General features: G+C 37.3%; 1 protein-coding gene across 5 annotated transcripts in view; it reads left to right on the top strand.

The window, feature by feature from the left end:
* Positions 1-22,420, top strand: part of EIF4G3 (eukaryotic translation initiation factor 4 gamma 3) — a 381,417-nt gene that overhangs the window by 188,627 nt on the left and 170,370 nt on the right. For all 5 annotated transcript variants that reach the window (XM_049878174.1, XM_049878170.1, XM_049878168.1 and 2 more), the window contains 3 exons: positions 14,639-14,734; positions 16,104-16,217; positions 19,691-19,723. In XM_049878174.1, coding sequence (XP_049734131.1) covers positions 14,705-14,734; positions 16,104-16,217; positions 19,691-19,723 — 177 coding nt within the window. In that variant the 5' untranslated portion in view covers positions 14,639-14,704. The remainder of the gene's footprint in view (positions 1-14,638; positions 14,735-16,103; positions 16,218-19,690; positions 19,724-22,420) is intronic.

The following is a 22,420-nucleotide window of genomic DNA, read 5'->3' as shown; positions in this document are numbered from 1 at the left end:
CTCTGTCAAAATCTGCTGTTAAATTCCTCTAGTCAATATTTCATTTCACTTACTGTACTTTTCAGCTCCAGAATTTCTGTTTGGTACCTTTTTTTTAAAATTTCTATCTCTTTATTGATACTGTCAACTTGTTAGTACATCTTTTTTATGGTTTCCTTTAGTTCTGTGTCCATGACTTCCTTTAGTTCTTTGAACCATGTGTAAGACAATTGGATTAAAGCGTTTGGTAAGTCCAGTGTCTGAGCTTCTTCATATATAGTTTCTGTCAATTTCTATTTTTCCTTCCAATGTGGTATACTTTTCTATTTTTGTATGCTTTGTTATTTTTTGTTGAAAACTGCACATTCTGATACAATGTAATAACTATGAAAATCAGATTCTCCCTTTACCCAAGGTTTTTTTTTCTTCTTGATTGTTCAAAGATGAGCTTGTGTTTATCTAGTGTTTTGACTCAAATGTCCTTGAATGCAAGAAGCTTAAAGTAAAACCAAACAAAAAACAAAACACTGCCAGTCTTTGCAGATTGGCTGGTGCACTTATTTAACCTTAGCCAGGTCATTTGCAGTTGTACATCAGTGTCCTTCACTTTCTTTTTTTTACTGAGCCCATAGAATTGTCAGTGGTGAAAATTTAGGGTCTTCTTGGTTTTTTTTCTGAGTTTATGTCCTGTCCTGGACATGCAGATGGCTCTCTAAATTCCACCGTGTACATGAGCACTTTTGAATGTTCTAATTTCCCATAGAAACTCTCCATCCTTTTCTCCCACACATTAGGTGATCTTATGTACGTCATCGTAGTCTTTTACTCCAATTGGCCGTGGGTGTTTTGATCACCTTACAGTGTTTTTGAACAAAACCTGCAGCTTTTCCACCCTAAGTGAGTTCCGAGTTAGGCAAAACAGAAGCCAGTACCAAACTCAGTCCTTCAGGTCCCTCCCCGGACAGGTTAAAGCAGACAAACACAATAATTTTCAGATAAGTTCTATTCTGCACTGTCTGGAACCAGGGACCAATTTCTCTCTGAGAATGTGGGCCGCTGTCTTCAATACTGCCACCTGAGCTATGGAGGGGTAGGACGAGGACAAGTAAGAATGCAACAAAGCTTTCTGCCATTTTAAGTTGATTTTTTCTTAACCCAGCATCACTTGGTTGTTACAAACCTTTACATTTTTTTCAGAGTTCTGAGAAAGTTGGTTCTGACAGTTTCTGGGGATTTTTTTTTTTTTTTTTGGCGTTTCTGTGGAAGAATGGAGAGTTCTGATGGCAGTCAAGATTAAATACTGTCTCTTACTTTGTCAGGTGGGAAAATATGGATCTTTGCCTGGGTCTCATTCTCCTTGTTCCCCTCCCTCTTTTGAAATAATAGATAAGAACGTGATTTTCCCTTTCACCAAAATATATATAAAAGGAATTGTGTTTTGTGTAGACTATTAAATGATTATTTTTAAATTTGTATTGGATGCTTATTGTACAGCTGTCTACTGTTTATGAATTTCAAATGAATTTCAGTATCATGTCAAATTGTCAGTGTTTAGACAGCTCTACTTTATCCAGTGCTGCTTAAAATTCAACAAGATACAAGCGAGTGTATCTTGCTTATGTATGTATAAGTATATATATACCAGTATGTATTTGTCTGACATATATTTATGAAGTTGAATAAATGTTGAAATGAACTTGTAAGTGATCAGACTTTTGTAATAAAGGAATGTTCTATTGGCTACTTTTTGAAGTAGATAAGCATTAATGAAATCTTTGCTCTGTTTTGCTTATACTTAGCATTTTATTGCAGTGGGGCTGAAATTTTTACTGGTTGTACAGAGCTGAAGAAGGCAATTCTGAAGAGATTGAAGGTGCCTGGAAGCAGTGTGGATGGAAAATTAGTTTAGAATCATAACAAAACAATTTGCTATGCCTATGTAAATTTGGGAGAGTGAAGCCTACTAGATTGTGAGAGAATAAAATTCTGTTTGTTAAAGCCATCCACTTGTGGTATTCCTGTTACAGGAGCACTAGATGACTAAGACAGAATTTGATACCAGGAGAAGGGGGTGCTGGTCTAATAGATACCTAAAATGTGGAAGCAGTTTTGGAACTGTGAATGGATAGAGGACTCAGAAGTAAGTGAGGAGAACTGTTAACACCGGAGACGGTGCAGATGGTGAGAAGCAGCCGCAGCCACAGGGGACTGGCAGCCGCAGAGAACTGGCAGCAGCAGAACCAGGAGGCCAGTACCATACGGTGCTTGAGCCGACCCACAGAGCAAGAGAACTGAGTGCCTTTGTGCAGGAGGCTTCCTGACAGAGTGGGGTTCTTCTGAGCACTTACTGATGGAATTGGGCTTCCTGACCCACTGAGCAAGAGAGCTGAGTGCTTTCTGGCCAAAGTTTACTGGCAGAGTGTGGTGCTCCCAAGCACTTACTGGTAGAGCTACAGAGCTTTGGAACACGTGCCACAGCAGGACAGATGCAGGCGTAAGGCTCAACAGACCGAGAGACCATGGAACCAGGAAGCAGAAGCTGAAGAGACAAGGAACACAGGTAGCTGAGCTGCCTCAGTCTCAAAGGGTATGGCCATGACCTCAGGGGTTTCAAAGGGTGGACTGATGGCCTCTGGTGTTTCTAAGGGTGGAGTCACCACTCAGATGAACTGGGAGAATGGTGCACCTAAAGCCGAGGGAGCAGAGTTGCTGTCCCGGTGGGTCTGAAGGCAGAGCTGAAGCCCAGGGCCGAGGGGACTCCACTTGGAATCCGGAGAGTGTGGCCAATACCTAGGGTCTGGAGGGCAGGGCTATTGTGTAAAATGGTCTCAGAGAACAGAGGATTATTTTCAAAGCCTTGAGGGGTAATGTAATGTCTTCTGCTAACTTGCTTGGTGCCTGTTATCCTTTTTTCTCTCCAGTTTCTCCCATTTGTAATGGAAATGTCTAACTTGTGGCTCTTCTGCCCTTCTACCTTTGGAAGCAGATAACTTGTATTCTAGATATCATAGATGAAGAGGAATTTTTTAAATTTTCGACTTGCAGTTAAGACGTTTGCTATCATATGGTGGAGTGAATATGTTTTTACATGTGGCTAGGACATGAATTTTTTGGGGCCAAAGGATAGAATGTCATGGATTGCATTGTATCCCTCAAAAATGTGTGTATCAATTTGGCTAGGCCATGATTCCTAGTATTGTGTGATTGTGCATGTGGTGTGATTTTCCTATGTGTTATAAATCCTGTCTCTATGATGTTAATGAGGTGGGATAGGCACCAGTTATGCTAATGGGCACGACTCAGTCTACAAGATTGGATTGTGTCTTGAGCCAATCTCTTTTGAGATATAAAAGAGAGAAGCGAGCAGAGAGACAAGGGGACTTCATACCACCAAGAAAGCAGCACTGGGAGGAGAGTGAGTCCTTTAGACCTGAGTTCCTGCGCAGAGAAGCTCCTAGTCCAGGGGAAGATTGATGATAAGGACCTTCTTCCACAGCTGAAAGAGGAAGCCTTCCCCTGGAACTGATGCCCTGAATTTGGACTTCTAGAGTATTAGACAGTGAGAGAATGAACTTCTGTTTGTTAAAGCCATCCAGTTGTGCTATTTCTGTTACAGCAGCGTTAGATGACTATGACAGATTGTCTGATTCAAAATGGCCAATACCAGTCCATTTCAGGTCACTAATGCCAGTCATATTGATGTTTATGTGTTCCATTTTATTTTTGATGACTTCCAATTTTCCTAGATTCATACTTTGTGCTTTCCACTTTCCGATTATTAATGGATTATTAATTATCTGATTATTAATTATTAATGTTTGCAGCTGTTTCTTCTCATTTTGAGTCATGCCACATTAGCGAATGAAGGTCCTGAAAGCTTGACTCCATCCACGTCATTAAGGTCGACTCTACTTTGAGGAGGCAACTCTTCCCCAGTCATCTTTTGAGTGCCTTCCAACCTGAGGGGCTCATCTTCCAGCACTATATCACACAGTGTTCCGCTGCTGTTTATAAGATTTTCACTGGCCAGTTTTTTTAGAAGTAGACTGCCAGGTCCTTCTTCCTAGTCTGTCTTAGTCTGGAAGTTCAGCTAATACCTGTCCGCCATGGGTGACCCTACTGGTATTTGAAATACAGGTGGCAAAGCTTCCAGTATCACAGCAACACACAAGCCACCACAGTACAACAGACGCGTGGTGCATCAATGCACTAGATGCCACTAAATTGTACATTTTAAATGGCTAATTGTATGTTATGGAAAAAAAGTTTTCATCAGAAAAGCCTTTACTTATTGGGAACTTGCCAGTCTTATAGCCACAGATAAAGGTTTTCTAAAATTCTAGTTTTCACTTGGAAGCTTGAATTTATCAGTGTTAATAAATGCTTTGTTTTCCTGGAAGTGACGAAGCTTACTTTCTTCTGCTAGTTCATCTCATAACTCAGTTGTGCAACTGCTTTTTCCCATTGTACCTCACTCAGTATGCCACAGAAGTACTTTATGTATCTTCTCATTTGAACACACAGGATATTAAAAAGACATCTAATAAGGTTACATACTACATAATTTCATTCTTGGAACATTCTTGAAATGACACAGTTAAGGAGATGAAGAACACGTTAGTGGTTGCCAGGGGTGGGGAGGGTTGGGGGCGGGAATAGTAAGAAAAGAGAGAGAGGGAAGAAGGAAGATGTCTGGGATAGAGTAGCACAAGGGATCCTTGTGATGGAATGGTTTTGTATTTAGATTGTAGTGGTGGCCACAAGAATCTTCATAAGTGATAAAGCTGCATAGAACTAAATATACACCTGAATAAGTGTGTGTAAAATTGGTGAAATCTGAATAAGGCCAGTGGAGTTTATCAGTGTCAGTATCCTGGTTGTGATGTTGTACTAGAGTTATGCAGGGGAACTAAATTTTTTAAACTCTGTGTGAATCTGTAATTATCTCAAAATAAAGTTGTTTTTAAGTGATGTGAAAAAAAAAAAAGACACGAGCTGAAAGATTGAAATTTAATAAAAGTAATAATTTTTACACTTATACAAATGACATTCTTAAGTAACTGGCATTTTTTTTTTTTTTTGGAATTGAATGTGAATACGTGGCAAGAGTGTGGAGGTAAAGGGCACAATAACCACTAGCACAATTTGGTGCCATTGCCTTGATTTTTATTAAGGTGCCAGCAGTTTTACCCACCATTGCTTTTGTACCATTAATGCAAATGTCAACGCAGGCATACGATGTCTCAGTGTTAATATGATGAAAATATTTTACCTTGCATACCATCCGATAAAGCTTCAGGGATGCCTAGAATTTCATGAACCACACTTTGAGAATCAGTGGGTTAAACCTTCAGTGTTTAAATAGCTGAGGAAAATAAGTGACATGCTACGGTTGCTATGAGCAGAATCGACTCAGTAGCAAAGGGTTTAAGACTACGAGCAAGTTGATAGGTTTTTGCTTCTCTCTCTAGTGTTTTATATTGTCCATGTTGGGTATCACTGCACTCCTGCAAAAGTAAGAGTTAGAGAAGTTTTTAATGATATGAAAGGTAGACACCAGAACAGGAATGAAGGAAGCTTGGGAATTTACAGATTCCTATATCTGTTCCGTGCAGTGTTGTAACTGCTAGGCACGTATGTCTAGTTAAATTCTAGAGGATTAAAAATATACAAATAAAATTAACATGAATAAAATTCATTTACATAAAATAAAAAATTCAGTTTGTCAGTTGCATTAGGCACATTTTAAGTGTTCCATAGCCAGATATGGTTAATGGCTACCATATTAGACAGTTCAGATATAGAACAGTTATATTCATGACAGAAAATTCTATTGGACAGTGCTGGTTTAGACCTTACAGGACTGTCTTTGCTTCTGTGGCTAGATTTAAGTGTCAAACATTTGTTTTTCAGGCTGAAAAGTTTTTCTCTATTAATGTATATTCTATGATATCAAATAATAAAAATCAGTGAATACATATGTTCATGCTTCCAAAGAAAAACTATAAAGCCAAATTAAGAACTTTTATAAATTAATAGGAATAGTTTGATTTTTAATAGTATAGCTTTTTATAGTCTTTTCATTCATGTTTTAAAAGGCATTCCCAGCACTAAAAGAATAGAATTAGTTTTCCGAGCACCTTTACAGTTTTATATTTGGAATTCCAACATTTTTTTTTTTGATATGATGATTTGAAGCTAGGTAACCAGCTTTTACCCCAATAATTAGCTAGTCATCCTAACACCATTTATTAATTGATTAATAATAGTTCATAATATGATTAATAATAAAAAACCCATATTAAATCTATTGATATGAAATGCCACCAGTACATTATCTATATATGTGTGTTTATTTCATTATTCTCTTAGTAGCATTCATTTTTTTTATCAGATGTTCTCTATCTTTTTTTATGGCTGCAAAGGATTATCGTCCATGGCTGAATAAATGATTCTTAGCGCCTATGTCATTATTGACTGTATCATAAGCTTCTTGAAGGTTTAAAAAAACAAACCCACGTATATTAGGTCTCATTTATGCACATAGACCTTAACATGGTGTCTTATTTGTGTTAGATTTGAATAAATATTTGATTGTGATGTTGTCGTTAGGTGCAGTCCACTCTGTTCTGACTCATAGTGCCACAGAATAAAACGCTGCCCGGTCCTGCACCATGCTCACAATAACATATTCTTGAGCCCATTGTTGCAGCCACTGTGTCAATCCATCATGTTGTGGGTCTTGCTCTTTTTCGCTGACCCTCTACCAAGCATGATGTTCTTTTACAGGGACTGGTCCCTCCTGATAACATGTCCAAAATATGTGAGACATACTCTCACCATTCATGCTTCTAAGGAGCATTCTGGTTATACTTCTTCCAAGAAAGATTTGTTTGTTCGTTTGGCAGTCCATTCAATATTCTTCTCAAACAGCACGGTTCAAAGGCATCAGTTCTTTGGTCTTCCTTACTCATTGTCCAGCTTTTGCATGCATATGATGCGATTGAAAATACCATGGCTTGGGTCAGGCGCACCTTAGTCTTCAAAGTGACATCTTTGCGTCTTCCACACTTTAAAGAGGTCTTGTGCAGCAGATTTGCCCGATGCAATGTGTCTTTTGATTTCTTGACTGCTGCTTCCATGGGTGAATCCAAGTAAAATGAAATCATCGACAACTTCAGTCTTTTCCCCAGTTATCATGATGTTGCTTATTGGTCCGTTTGTGAGGAATTTTGTTTTCGTTTTGTTGAGGTATAATCCATACTGAAGGCTATGGTCTTTGATCTTCATCAGTAAGTGCTTCAAATCCTCTTCACTTTCAGCAAGCAAGGTTGTGGCATTTGCATAACGCAGGTTGTTAATGAGCCTTCCTCCAGTCCTAATATCCCGTTCTTCTTCGTATAGTCCAGCTTCTCAGATTATTTGCACAGCATACAGATTGAACAGGTATGGTGAAAGGATACAACCCTGACGCACACCTTTCTTGACTTTAAACCACGCAGTATCTCCTTGTTCTGTCCAAACAGCTGCCTCTTGATCTATGTACAAGTTCCTCGTGAGCACAATTAATGGTTCTGGACTCCCATTCTTTGCAATGTTATCCATAATTTGTTATGATCCACATAGTTGAATGCATTTGCAGTCAGTAAAACACAGGTAAACATGTTTCTCATATTCTCTACTTTCAGCCAGGATCCATCTGACGTCAGCAATTATATCCGTGGTTCCACATCTTCTTGTGAATCCGGCCTGAATTTCTGACTGGTCCTGTTGATATACTGCTGTAGCCATTTTTGAATGATCTTAGTAAAGTTTCACTTGTTTGTGATTTTAATGATATTGTTCGATATTTTCCCCTTTCGGTTGGATCACCTTTCTTGGGAATAGGCATAAATATGGATCTCTTCCAGTCAGTTGGCCAGGTACTGTCTTTCGAATCTCTTGGCATTTACTAGGGAGTACTTCCAGTGCTGCATCTGTTTGTTGAAACATCTCAATTCTTATTTCGTCAATTCCTGGAGCCTTGTTTTCCGTCAGTGCCTTTAGTGCAGCTTGGACTTCTTCCTTTAGTACCATCGGTTCCTGACCATACAGTAGCTCTTGAAATGGTTGAACATCTACCATTTCTTTTTGGTATAAAGACTTTCTATTCCTTCTATCTTCTTTCAGTGCTTCCTGCATTGCTTAATATTTTCCCAATAGGATCCTTCACTATTGCAACTTGAGGCTTCAATTTTTCCTTCAGTTCTCTCAGCTTGAGAAATGCCAAGCATGTTCTTCCCTTTTGGTTTTCTATCTCTGGCTTTTTGCACACGTCATTATAATACTTCATCTTCTCAAGCTGCCCTCGGAAATCTTCTGTTCAGTTCTTTTATTTCATTGTTTCTCCTTTTACTTTAGCTACTTGATGTTCAAAAGCAAGTTTTAAGAGTCTCTCCTGATGTCCATTTTGGTCTTTTCTTTCTTTCCTGTCTTTTTAATGACCTCTTGCTTTCTTCGTGTATGATGTCCTTGCTGTCATTCCACAGCTTGTCTGGTCTTTGGTCATTAGTGCTCATCACACCAAATCTATTCTTGAGAGGGTCTCTAAATTCAGGTGGGATATACTCAAGGTCATACTTTGGCTTTAGTGGGCTTGTTCTAATTTTCTTCAGTTTCAACTTGAGCTTGCATATGAGCAATTGATGGTCTGTTCCTCAGTAGGCCTCTAGCTTTGTACTGATGATATTGAGCTTTTCCATTGTCTTTTTCCAGAGATGTAGTTAATCAATTGTCCTAGATTCATATTTTATACATTCCACATTCCGATTATTAATGGATGTTTGCAGCTATTTCTTCTTCTTTTGAGTCATGCCACATCAGCAAATGAAGGTCCTGAAAGCTTTACTCCATCCTTGTCATTAACGTCATCTCTGCTTTGAGGAGGCAGCTCTTCGCCAGTCATCTTTTGAGTGCCTTCCAACCTGAGAGGCTCATCTTCTGGCACTATATCAGACAATTTTCTGCTATTCATAAGATTTCCACTGGCTAATTCTTTTCAGAAGTAGACTGCTAGGTCCTTCTTCCTAGTCTGTCTTTGTCTGGAAGCTCAGCTGAAACCTGTCCACCATGGGTGACCCTGCTGGTATCCAGATACCGGCGGCATAGGTTCCAACATCACAGCAACATGGAAGCCCCCAGAGTGCGACAAACTGACAGATCCACGGGGGTTGATTGTGATATGATATGAGATTTTGATTGCGTTCCAAAAAATTTAGAAATTCATGAAACAGCAGACCTCCTACTGGATTTTCAGGTTTGCTTAGCTTTTGTATATCACATGTAGAGGAAACTGAAAGAGGTTATCTTCATTATGTTTTTATTGTAAAAGTAATCAGTTCTCACTATCGAAAAAGGACAAACAGTAGTGTATGTAGTAAAATCTAAAAGTCGTATCCTATATACCCTCTTTTATCCTCTCCCGCCTCTGAAACAGGCAATGTTAAGTTTGCTATGTATCCTCTATGACATTTTATCTCTTCATATGTTTGTGCATGTAAGTGTGTATGTGCATCTCTCTGGTATATTTTTATATAAAAGATACACTCATCTTTCTCTGACACCATATGCACATTTACTTCATTCTTATTAAGATTATGCTATATTCTCTCATTGATTGAATATAACATAATTTAATTCACCTGTCTCCTGTTTATGGCTATTCATAGTGTTTTCCTTTTTGGCCAATGGGGGTATATCCACAGTTGTCATTGTTAGGTGCTGTGGAGTTGGTTCTGACTCATAGTGACCCTGTGTAGTTTTCTTAAAACAGGAAGCCCAAGCTAAAGAAAAATTTATTATTCTTATTATTATTAATATATTTATTATTTATTATTTTGTTAATAATCATTTTGAGAGTAATAATGTACCCTAGAAAAGAATGAAATGCTGCCCATTCCTGTGCCATGCGTAACAGTGGGTGTTATGTTTGAGCGCATTGTTGCAGCTACTGCGTCAGTCAATCTTACTGAGAATTCTCCTCTTTTTTGCTAACCCTCTACTAAGCATGATGTCCTCCTCTAGGGGCTGGTCTCTCCTGATAACATGTACAATGTATGTGAGACAAAGTCTTGCCATCCTTGCTTCTAAGGATCATGCTGGCTATGTTTCCTCCTTGAAAAGTAATTGTGGAGTCCAAAGGATAAGCATATTTAAAATTTTGATTATTTTTGCCAGTGGCTCCTTAAAGAGATTGTGGCAACATAATTTTCCAAACAGATTTATGTGTGTACACATACATGCACAGTATTGAATTCCGTCTTTATGGCCAAATTTTATAGTAAATAAAAGAAGGTGAAGGAAATGTTAAAACAAGAGAAATGACCTTTAATGTCTTATATGTCAGCAGTTCTGGGAACCTAGTAAGAGCTATATAAGTGTTTTCTGTCATTATTTTTGTTTGCTTAAGTTCATTGTATTATATTGTGAAAAACTGAGAATCCGTGTTAATTTTTTCACATATGCATACTTTGCAAACCGTCACATCTAGGCTCTATATCTAAGATGCTGTGTTAATGTAGAATTCACGTTGTAGTAAAATTCACCCTCAGATTTCTATCTTTGGTTCACTATCCAAATCATTGCTTTTTAAAAAGTTGTTTTCTACTTAAAGATTGTGTATGGACCACAAGGCTTGTTTTGATTAAGTTGTCTTCACTACCATTTCGTTAACAGTTTGTCCGTTTATACTGTTTGCTAGTTTTTCTTGTTACTGTTCTGTTGTTATCTCCCCAATTAATAAAAAGGAATCAATGGCTCAAGGGTGTTCATTGAAACACAAAGATAATGATGAAAATGAGACTGTAAGTTTTTTGACTCTTGCAGTGTAAATATAAAATATTGATCTTTATGTTCAGGGAGAAGTAAGTCTTTGTGATGACGTGAAAAGTATCCAAAAAAGAAAAGCACAAACAAAAACTACGACTACCAAAATGTTATTTTATTGAACCATCCCCAGTTTTCTATGCATTGGATATTATGAAACATGAACAATGATTGTTTCCAGTGAAATTTTTGCATTATTTTTAAACAAAACTCAATAGCTTAATCAGTAATCGTGGTTTATGTTATTAAATGTGAGGAAGAAATGAAAACCACACAGGCATCTTTCATGTTGCATTTTTTGGAGAAACAATGAGTACAAGCTGCACTGTTTCTACAAAATTTTAAGGCCAGCAGCAAAGACAGAAAAAGGCTCCAAGAGAAAGCTGAGTGATCTGTTGGCAAAATTCCTTTATCAAATGCCACTGTAAGAGAATCCTTATTGCCAATGGCACAGGGACATATATTGTGAAAGAGCAATCATGCACATGTGTGGTTGTCAGCATTTATTATGCTTTGCACTTAGATGAAACTGCTTGTGTACAGAGTATGAATCAGCTCTTGGCATATATACAATTCAAATAGAAAATGAAGTACTTCAGTTCTTTTTTTTTTTTTTAGTTTTCTTAAAACAGAAAGCCCAAGCTAAAGAAAAATAAATTCTGTTTTGTTAATAATCATTTTGAGAGTAATAATGTACCCTAGAAAAGGCACTTTGGGAACTGTATTGAGAAAGCACCTGCCACGTGTGTCCAAGAAGGGTATTGTTACTGAATAAAAGAGCTTCTACCTGAAAGCTAATTCACATACTGCTTTTTTACAGAGAAAATCAACAGCGTGTTGCCTTTTTTGGCTCCAGCATCGAAGATATTAGGAAAAATTTTGAATGAGGTCCAGTATGGTCATCATACATATTTTTGGCATACTTTATTTTAAAAATGAGCTGCTTTTCTTAAGTACTCTAGCCATGAGAGAGAAAATACTCACCTAACTTTTTCAAAGACACAAAGAGATAATACTTTTCTTTGTTTTTATAAGTGGTACATCCCAGTGTTTAGTATCTTGACAGCCAGAAGCTTATCCTTAAAAGTACCACCAATTTAAATACTGAGAATAAAATCTTAAGATGCCCTAAGACCAAAGAGCTTCACCGCTTAGAGTAAGGTTTTCTGAACTGGCAATGTTTTTCTTTAATTGATGCAGAATGAAGCTGATGTTGTAATTTAAAACTATACCCAAATGCTGCAATGGAACTAGAAGAAATACGTTTTAGATCTGAATGCAGCTAGAGTTGAATCCCTAACCACTCTTTCCCAGGTTGAAATAGCCAGACTTTGAGCTTTTCGGAGTTCGAGTGCAGTGCATATACACAATCTTAGTGTCTGAAACAGTACTCAAGATAATCTTTGGAGCGTAAGCTCTGAATAATTTTTGAGCCATGTGTGATCCAGTTATCCACTATTTGATAGACTTGTTGGGTACCATCAAGTTGATCCCAGCTCATAGTAACCCCATGTGACAGAGTAGAACTGCTCTCCTGTGGTTTTCTTGGCTGTAATGTTAATGGAAGTAGATCTCCAGGTCTTTCTCCCTCAGAGTCGCTGGGTAGGTTTGAACCTTCAGCCTTTCAATTAACAGGCGAGTGCTTAAACATTGTGTCACCAAGCCTCCTTGATAGATAACAGATACCTATTGCCATGTTTTTCAATCTTTGGCTAGATTTAATGGAACTAAAGTAGGAAAGAAAATCAACCTGATGTGGAATCCTGGTGTCACCTGTAAAAATAAACAAACAGACAAACAAACACATTGCCCTCAAGTTGATGCCAACTCAGAGTGACGCTATAGAACAGTAGAACTGCCCCATAGGGTTTCCAAGGCTGTAATCTTTATGCAAGCAGACTGTCACATCTTTCTCCCATGAAGTGGATGGTAGATTCTGACCGCAGACCTTTTGGTTAGCAGCCGAATGCTTAACCACTCCGCCACCAGGGCTCTTTTAGTGTCAGCTATTTTTACAGAGATAGCTTGTATAGGTTATGTTGTTGGATTGCAATAATATCCTTTGTATGTAATATGAAACTTATTTCTTTCAATAAATTTTTTGAAATTTGTAATCAGTCTTTTCAGACATTTAAATTAGTGATCCCATGTTCTGCTGAAATTTCCATTAAACAGTCAACAAATGCCAAAAGTTGTAGAAACTTTTTAAAGTACAGTTAAAATATTTTCTAGTTATATCATTTACTTAGTTACTTTGGGCAAGAAACTTAAACTTTCTGACTCTTGATTTTCTCGTTTGTGCAGTTGACATAGTGGTAACTAAAGGTGATTGCGTAGTTATTTACTTTATCTCATTCAGTGGTGCAACAATCTAGTGAGGTAGGTGTATCCCTTTTTACATTCATGGAAAAAAATAAATCACTGGTCCAAGCTAACTAACAACAGCAATTGCCAGGAATTGAATTGAAATCCTCTATGTCCGTTGCTCTTGCTAGCATTTCACGTCAAACATGTTATAAGAATTTTTTTTTCTACCTGTTTTTCAGTTGGGCTGTTTGTCTTTTTGTGGTTAAGTTGTAGGAGTTCTTCATGTATTCTGGATGCTAAACTCTTATCAATTATATGGTTCCCTAAAATTTTCCCCCAATCTGTAGGTTGTGTCTTCACTTTGTTGATAAAGTCCTTTGATGAACAGAAGTTGTTAATGTTTTTGAAGCTGTTTGTCTGTTTTGTCTTTTACCGCGCTCCTACTTTTGATGTCACGTCTAAGAATCCATTGTTAAAAACTAGGTCCCAAAGCAATACTCCTGTTTTTTTCTAAGAGTTTTATTGTTTTAGTTCTCACATTTATACTTGATTTATTTTGAATTAGTTTTTATTATATATGGTGTTGGGTATGAATCTTTATTCTTTTGCATGTGGAAATCCAGTTTTCAAGATTTTTTTTTCTTCTGAAATCTCTAGCCCCATAGCATGTTAGTCTGTTAGCATTTAACATGGATTTGTAATGAAAAGCTTATATTCTTATTTCCAAAAACCTATGACAAGATGGAAACCCTGGTGGCGTAGTGATGAAGAGCTACGGCTGCTAACCAAAAGGTTGACAGTTTGAATCCATCAGGTGCTCCTTGGAAACCCTGTGGAGCAGTTCTACTCTGTCCTATAGGGTTGCTATGAGTCAGAATCAACTTGAAGGCAATGGGTTTTGGTTTCTGTGTGACAAGTTAGTAATATGATATTATAATATTACCACTTACTTCAGGCTTTTATTTAAAGTTCTTATTGATTGTAGATTTTTATGGGATCATGTGAGCACTGGCAAGAGAACAGCAATAATACAGCAGTTAACTGTATGAACTGCTAATTGTGGCTCATGGATCTGTTCCTTGAGGGCCACTTGTGTTTTATAGGAACCTTTGGAAAGCATACCACAGTAGTAACAAGTTCTCTCAGCCATGTGTGATTTTGTAGCTTGGGTTGTCTATGTCAGAAATAGATGAATTGACACTGTGTCCTTTTGCATTCATGGTATCAAATAATTGCAACTGGAAATTGGTTTGTTAGTGTTTCCTTATGAGGAAATTTATGGTAACTTCCAAAAAAAAAAAAAAATAGTGATTTTGAATTGCTGGACATTGTGACAGTTAATTTTTAAAAATAGAACTGTAAACTATATTAATAAGCACTTCTGTAATTTTGTTTTGTTGTTGGATTTTTTTTTTTTTTTGCACCTTCGTTTTAAGTTACCTTGCCATATTTTTCAAAATATGATTTTTTTCTTGCCATTCTTTGACAGACCCCATATCCCTCTGGACAGAATGCAGGTCCAACCACGCTGGTGTACCCCCAAGCCCCTCAAACAATGAATTCACAACCTCAAACCCGTTCTCCGGTAAGTAAGCAAAAGCTTGTTCTAGATAATATTGTTTACCTTAGTTTGTGTGCATAGTAGCTTGGGTTCTTTTGACTAATATTTTTACTGGATTTTGGAAGTTTATTCCAAAGATATTAATATTATTGATTTCATTGCATTTTCCGATCTTTCCATGCAGGAATAATTTAAATTTATTAAGAGGAAATGGAGCTTATTTATTTTACTTTTCTTTGGCATGACCTTTTTTTTTTTTAAAGCCTGTTTGTATTCAAGTTTACTTCATTTCAGCTTTTAATGTAATGTATTAGTTGTACTGTTCAAAATTCAGGAGAAGAGTAAAGCACAATGATTTTGAAAGCAAATTGAATTTCATTAATTAGACTCTCAATTTCCAATAGTTTAAGAAGTAAGATTACCAAATCAAATGTCACTGGATTGGTTCTATTTGACAGGGTGGACATGGACATATACATGACATACACCAATGGGTGTATTCATTTCTTTAGATGGTAAATAAATTGTCATAAAATGCGAATGCTATCATCTTCTTTGCTCATCTTTTACATGGATTGCAATAAGTACTGCAAAGACTGAGAATTTACTCAAGGATCATCCTTTGTTCCAGAAAAGTGTGCAATTGCTTCAGCTGTCCATTCTTTGGAAAGTCACCTCCTGTCCTGCATGATTAGCTTTGGCTAGAAGGTGCTTCTGTAACATCTCACATTGTATCTCTTTGTACCTCAGCTCTGTGTTCTCCTAAGAATACAGGGACCTTCTTTTTGTACCCACCCCTGCTTTTTGCTTGTAGTACAGGAATACATCATTGCATTAGCTCTTATTCTTTTGGTTTTCTGCATGAATACAGAATTGTTGAAATATACCAAAGAATTGCTCAAAGAACTAGGACAGCATAGACTGCACCAAAACACAATCTTTCTTACCCTCTGTCTTCCTTTTCCCTGTTTTCCTTTTCTCTAATGCCTGTTCTTAGATCCTGGTTCTCCCCAGGGGGTAGAGGAACCCATTCTAAAGAGTGAGGTGGGACCTTAGTCCCAGTTGCCTGTTTGCTTGTCTTTCTCTCTCTCTCTCTTTTTTTTTTTTTTTTGCTGAAATGGTCAACAAGGTGTCTGATGCAAGTGTTGTTCTGAGAGTGGCTTGGGGATGTGGACACTTGACTACTTGGAATGGGCCTGAGATCAATTTAGATAGGCCCCGGTTCTAATCATTAAATATGGAACATCATGGTAAGCTCTGATTGCAAAGAATTTTGTGGCCCTCGTTCTTCCGTCTTTTTTTTCTTTTTTGAAAAAAAAAAAAAATTTACATGGTTAGAACTGGCGCAGAACCTGACTGAAGAGCTGCATCTCTAAACCAGTTTTTTTGACAGCCCAGCAGAACAGTGCCAATACATTGCACAGACAACTGGAAGAGGAGGAAGGTTTTGGAACAGACTCCTGTTTACAGGTCCTTGGCTGGAAGAGGCTGGATAAAATACTGCATTGTAAGCAATATAACAAACTGTACTTCTTGCAGGCAGTGGTGCCTCTGGCACTCATTATTTTTGACCACATCCATTTATTGGCTGATGAACAGAAATGCATTGATTGCTTCCTCTCTGAAAGTCTAACCTAGCATGGCAGTTTCTGCCAGGCATAGTGGGGAAAGAATAACAAATTGGGTGGGTCTTCTCTATTGGGAATTAGACAGGAATAATTGGGGCTTAGATTTTTCTTTATTTTAAACCTCAAACAAGATATCCCTTTCAGGTAAATTTTATTTAAAAAGATAAATTTCAAGGCTTCTTTTTCCCCTTTTCCATTTTATAATTGAATATCAAGGGGGAAATTGTCTGCAGTTGTCAGCCATTTTTCTGTGGTCATAAACTCTTCAGGTACTAGTCTCTATGCAATTTTTGCCATCTGCTCTGCTAGTGACCATTACCACCCCCATTACTAAAAACCACACACATAACATTCCATTACATGCCCCAAAACAAGTGCAAGAGTAGCAGACCCCGGACTATTCTTGCTTGTTGTTTTGGGTCCAGTTTTATTTCATTTGTGATGATGCTGGGAGGTTGAAGTTGGGGTATGAAATTTGGCAGAATTGCATTTTCTTTTTACATCTCAAGTTGCCATAGCCTAGTCCCATCCATCCCATAGCTGTCGTAACTGGTGAGGAGAGGTAAGCTGTTGCACTAAGGAGAGGGCCCCACCTGTGGCTTTGTAGAGCAGCTAAAGCTTACTCCATTCTATTTCTGCATTAATGGGCCATTGGCAATTGCACAGTTTAGGCTTTTCTGTTCTTCCCTGGACAGCTGCCTTTGCAATCCAACTGCCTTCAAATGGCCCCCCTCCATCCCTCAGGTCATCTTTGTGCCTGTATTTCTATTTAATACTTAGTATCTTAATTCAATTTATGTTGTGGGAAATCCCATTTAAAAAAATACTAAACATAGTGAAATTTTGTTCCATTTTCTTGTTATATTCGAACTCTTAAACAGTAGTTTATTTTTGAATAGCCTGTCCAAAATAGTGAAGCAATTGAATGCTTAATTGGGATAGGGGGACAGTTTGGCTTTTGCAGTAACCTGTAAGCATTGGTGATTTTTATATTTTGTGGTGCCAAGCGCCAAAGTTACATCAATGTTACATTGGCTATGCCCAGTTACCAACTGTGCATAGAAGGATATGTGAGTGAATGGGTGGGTGGCATTAACACTGGATCCAAGTTCACAGAAGGCTGCTTTCCTTTATATCTACAATCCTCACCATCTTAAGACCCCTCTAAAAAAAAAAAAAAGAAAAGAAACAAAAGTTTCTATATTTAATACAAGCCAGCAGCGACTACAGTTTGTTCTGTTGCTTACAGTTACCCATAGGATTAAGACTATTGTCATTCCGAATGAAAAACTCAATAGCCAATGGTGACTAGTGCAAAATAGACTAGGGTACTTTCCCAAGACACTTTCCCACTAACTTGTGTGTTGGTTTATTTTTATTTTTTTTTGAAATATATACATAATTTTATAAGGTATTCCTCTTGCTCATAGAAAGTTTCTCTTTTGACTGGAACATTCCAAATATATAAAGTTTCAACTTCTAGAGACTTCGAAATGGGATCTTTCTGTGGAACAGTGATAAGACAGGTACTGCTACACTCAGGTTAATTTTTTTAACATGGCCCATCCCTCCCATTTTCTTCAAAAGTGTCATGAAGAAACATCTCACTTCCACCCTCCCCCCCCCACATTCATACCACTTGGGTGGTGTTGCCTACTCTTGAAACTTGATGTTCATAGTAGAGGTATGATCTGTTTTCTTCTCATAATTGGAAAACTGAAAATATGAGACCTTAGTTTCTTTGAAGAGAAAATTTTCTTCAAGAAATACAGCTGCCATTATCATCATTAAAAAACTATATTACAGTGGTTAGCCAAATATAGTGGTTGACCTAACACACTCTAAGCATATAGGTCCCTGAGGGTTCCTTAAGTTATGCTGAATAACTTCTATGTTAAGAGATGTTTCATTACTTGAACAATAGGTGACATTTTAGCTTCTTAGATGAACTCTTGGTAACACCGTCTTCAGGTATCTCCCATATTGTGGCCTGTGCTCCACTGCAATTTGTGGAAAAAAATTTATATGAAATAATGGCAGTTAGGGAAATAATTCAAGTGTCTTACAAATTACTGTTGCACAAAATTTAAATTCTAAGTAGTAGGGATTATTTCTTAGTTAATCTTCAATCTAATCCAGCTGTAGTGATGAGCTGACAGAAGGAAGATATCATAGAAAATAAAACAACTAGCTCTTTAAAAGTATTAAAACCGTGTATGGTTTGTATTGAAAACGGCTTTCTATATATTTTCTTTTCACTATTAAAGAGGGTGATTTGAGTATTATTGAAGTATTAGTAGCCAGAACATGGCTCTCCATGCCTCAGTACTTTCCTGTCCTTTTTAGTAAAAATATATTGGTAGCCGAATTTTCCTCTGATGATGAGTTGTATGATCTTAGAGGTTTAGTCTTAGAAACTTCATGGGTGCAAAAGCTTCTTCTTCTTCTTTTTTTTTTTTTTCATTCCAAGTTAGGCGGAGTAAGAGTTGGAATATAAATTATCCACGTTCAAGTACTTTATGCTTTAGCTGAGGAGTTATGTTTGCATTTATTCTCAGCATCAGGTAGCGGTAGATATATATGTGTAGAGTGTTTTGCGGTTGTCTACAAATAGTAATTGAGAGCGTACTCAGTTGACTTCTTTATTTTTTTTTCTTCTTGAACTTATAATAGTTGCACTTTAATTATGTTAGAGAACAATGTTCTTTGCTAGCTGTTTGCGTTGACATGCCTGCTATTAAACTTGACTAGTTAATTACATTTACATTTAAATACATATTTTCCTAAGATATTATTCTTTAACTTCAAGATATAAAGGAAGGTATTAAAACTTTGATTTCATGTATGAGATACCCACTTAAGAAAACTTGAAATCAGTCCTGTTATATTCTTTATTTCCTGTTGGACATTATAATTATCTCCTGGCTATTTCTTGCAATGTAAAAGCATTTCTCATTCCCTTCAGCTATATTGGTTACATGCAAGCATTCTTAACTTTCATATGCTTGTTTTAATGTAACCACTAGTGTTTCAGACTTTCTTTTGCCCTATTTTAGGGTTTTAAAAAAGTATTCCTATCAGAGAGCACCCTTAGGTGCCTGACAGCTTCGCTGCTTCTCTCCAACTGATAAATGACAAACTGTTCCTGGTAGTGGTGGTGTTAACCTGTTGACTCTTAGTGCCTGTCTGTCACTGTCCTGCAGCAAAGCTTTGACTGTTTGTGTTTTTTGTTTTTGTTTTTTTCCTTGTGGGTTTTTTCTTTTGGCATATTGTGTGACATTTTGGTTTTTGTTGTGGTGTTTCTGACTCTTTGTGCCTTTCCTTTTGTGTTTGTTTTCCCTCCTTTTCTCAGTTTGCAGCGGGGCCTCGACCTGCCCATCATCAGGTACTGTACTCTTGCCCCTTCACTATCACCCTTAACTAATAGGCGAGAGAGCTTTAGTAGCTGCTAACTCTTAGAATGCTGCCATCAAATTACTCTCTTCAAGAGTAGCTTCTATCTGATATGATTCAGTTCTTTTAGTTCACTAATTTCATTGCATTTTGTTATTAACAAAGCCATTTGCTTCTGTTCACGGTACAATTTAAAACTAATGATTACAGTTTCTTTCCTTAAAAAAAGATTGCTTTGAATTTAGAGAAGCTTTGAAAAATTTTAGATATATTAAGTTTCAACAAGTTGTGGATATCTGTGTTAAATATAAATTTAACTGAATTGAACAGGCAACATTCTAAGGGTTTTTTGTTAACATTCTGATGTAACTTGTATTGACATGTATAAAATATCATTAATATTTCTAAAACCACTTAATCTCAGTTACTAACTAGACCTAATAACAAGTTAATTAGCAGTAATGTATATTCATTTGCTGCATAGAATTATCTTTATTCTTAGGACATATAGAAAATAGATACCTTATTATTTAATTTGAATAGTTTTAGCTTGTTGGTTTTTGTTTTTAATGAAGTAATTGTATAAATTAAAATTTCAAAAATATATATGCTAACATTAAGTTATTTAGAAATCTACCAAAGGAGTTGGTGTTGGAGAAACAAAAAGACTTGCAGGATTTTTTTTCCCTCAAACAGCTTTTTGTGGAATATTCTAAAACATTTTCTCCTGCTGTTGTAGGAAAAGTTTGGGCTTTAGACTATAACAGACTTACGTTCATATTACCAGTTCTACTATGTCACCAGTAGGGTCACTAAGCAAATCTTTTTCTGAGCCTTGGTTTTGTCATATTTAAAATGGGGATAAATACTCTCTACATTAGGGATAATATATGTAAAACATCTGTCACAAAGTAAACAGTAGCATCTGTTTTTAATATTGTTGTGCAACATAGTACAGTTTGATAAAAAAAGAGAAATGTTACCAGTGTTTACCTGACATCATATTTTAGAAGTATTATTACTAAGTAAATGGATATTGTTTAATTGAAGGCCTTTATGTCTTAGAGTGACATGGCTCAGTTTCCCAAAACGTAGGCCTGGAATTTGGAGGATATAAAGGCCAAGCAAATTGAGGTGTTAAGGGCATTTTAAGGAGGACTGTTGGCATAATGGTTAAGCACTTGGCTGCTAACCAAAAGGTTGGCAGTTCGAACCTACCCAGCAGCTCTGTGGGAGAAAGGCCTGGTGATCTGCTACCATAAAGATTATAGCCTAGAAAGCCCTATAGGGCAGTTCTCCTCTGTCACTTGGGGTTGCTGTGAGTTGAAATTGGCTTGATAACACCTAACAACAGCAGTAACAACAGAGGCACTTTGTAGGAGAACTCAGAGAAGAAGTAAGTAGGTGGTTCTTCTTTGATATAAGGAGCCATGGTGATACAGTGGTTAAATACTTGGCTACTAACCAAAAGGTTGGCGGTTCAAACCCATCAATTGCTCCGTGGAAGAAAAGACCTGGCGATCTGTTCCATAAAGGTTAAAGCCTAGGGAAGGCTATGGGGCAGTTCAACTCTGACCCATTGGGTCGCTATGAGTTGGAATCAGGTCGACACCATATGACGATGACTTTTCAGAAGCAGCTCACTAGGCCTCTCTTCCAAAGCACCTCTGGGTGGGTCAAACTGATAACCTTTAGGGTAGTAGTTGATTGCTTAGCCATTTGCTTCATCCAGGGACTCTCTTTTAGGTGATATGGTTAAATATAAATTGGAAAAAAAAAAAATTTAGTCAAGGGCTATAGAGGCAGGGCTTAAATTTTAGGCAGAGGTCAAACCAGATACTCCTGACAGGTAGACCTGGCAATCTCTGCTCAAGAAACAAAGTGAAAAGAAACTGTATATTAAATGGAGACAAGGAATTGAGCAAAAACATTTTATGAGCTCTTTTATGTAGCAGCTTTTGTTTGTTAATGTTGGTGTGTTTGTAAAACCCTGGCTTCTTTCAAAAATAATTTCAGACAGCTTGAGGCAGACTTTACCTTTAATATTATCTTTAGTTGCAATTATTTTGGAGTATCGTCTGTGACATAGATTATGGGTGACTTTTGAAACCAGAACCATATTGCCAAATAGCCCAGGGCCCTCTTATTAAGAGTTGTTAGCTGCCCAAGAGCTGGCCCCTGACTCAGGGCAACCCCTTGCGCAGCAGAACAAAAAGCTTCCCAGTCTGGCACCATCACCATGATCAGTTGCAGATCACCCCGTTATGATCCATAGGATTTTCATGGTTGATTTGTGGAAGTGGATAGCCAGGGCTTTTTTCCTACCCCAAAATCTCCAGTGAAACCTGTTTAGCATCATGCAAGCTTATGCTGACAGATGAGTGGCGGCTACGCTTGAGTTATGATGGCCGGGAAGCCAGTCTGTTAAAGGCTGTTAATCTGAAGTTTTTAAAGTTCCTAATGAATACAGCAGGAACGTAAAGGCTGAGTGTTTTCTACTACGTGTGTTCAACAGCAGTGGTACTCAATTATTGAGATGTTGTATTCGTAGCCATTTTTGTGAAATTCTGTTTTCTAATCTTCTAAGCCTTAAAGGCATGTGTTACATTTTGTCTTTCCTTAATTCCAACAATCAAGGAAAACTTTCAGAATTCTTTGTGAGAAAAAGTATGTTTCAGTCTTGTACCTT

The sequence above is a fragment of the Elephas maximus genome, chromosome 3 (genome assembly GCF_024166365.1).
Source record: "Elephas maximus indicus isolate mEleMax1 chromosome 3, mEleMax1 primary haplotype, whole genome shotgun sequence".
NCBI classification, from domain to species: Eukaryota; Metazoa; Chordata; class Mammalia; order Proboscidea; family Elephantidae; genus Elephas; species Elephas maximus.
Note: the sequence above shows the minus strand (reverse complement) of the source record. Positions and strands in the feature narration are given on the sequence as shown.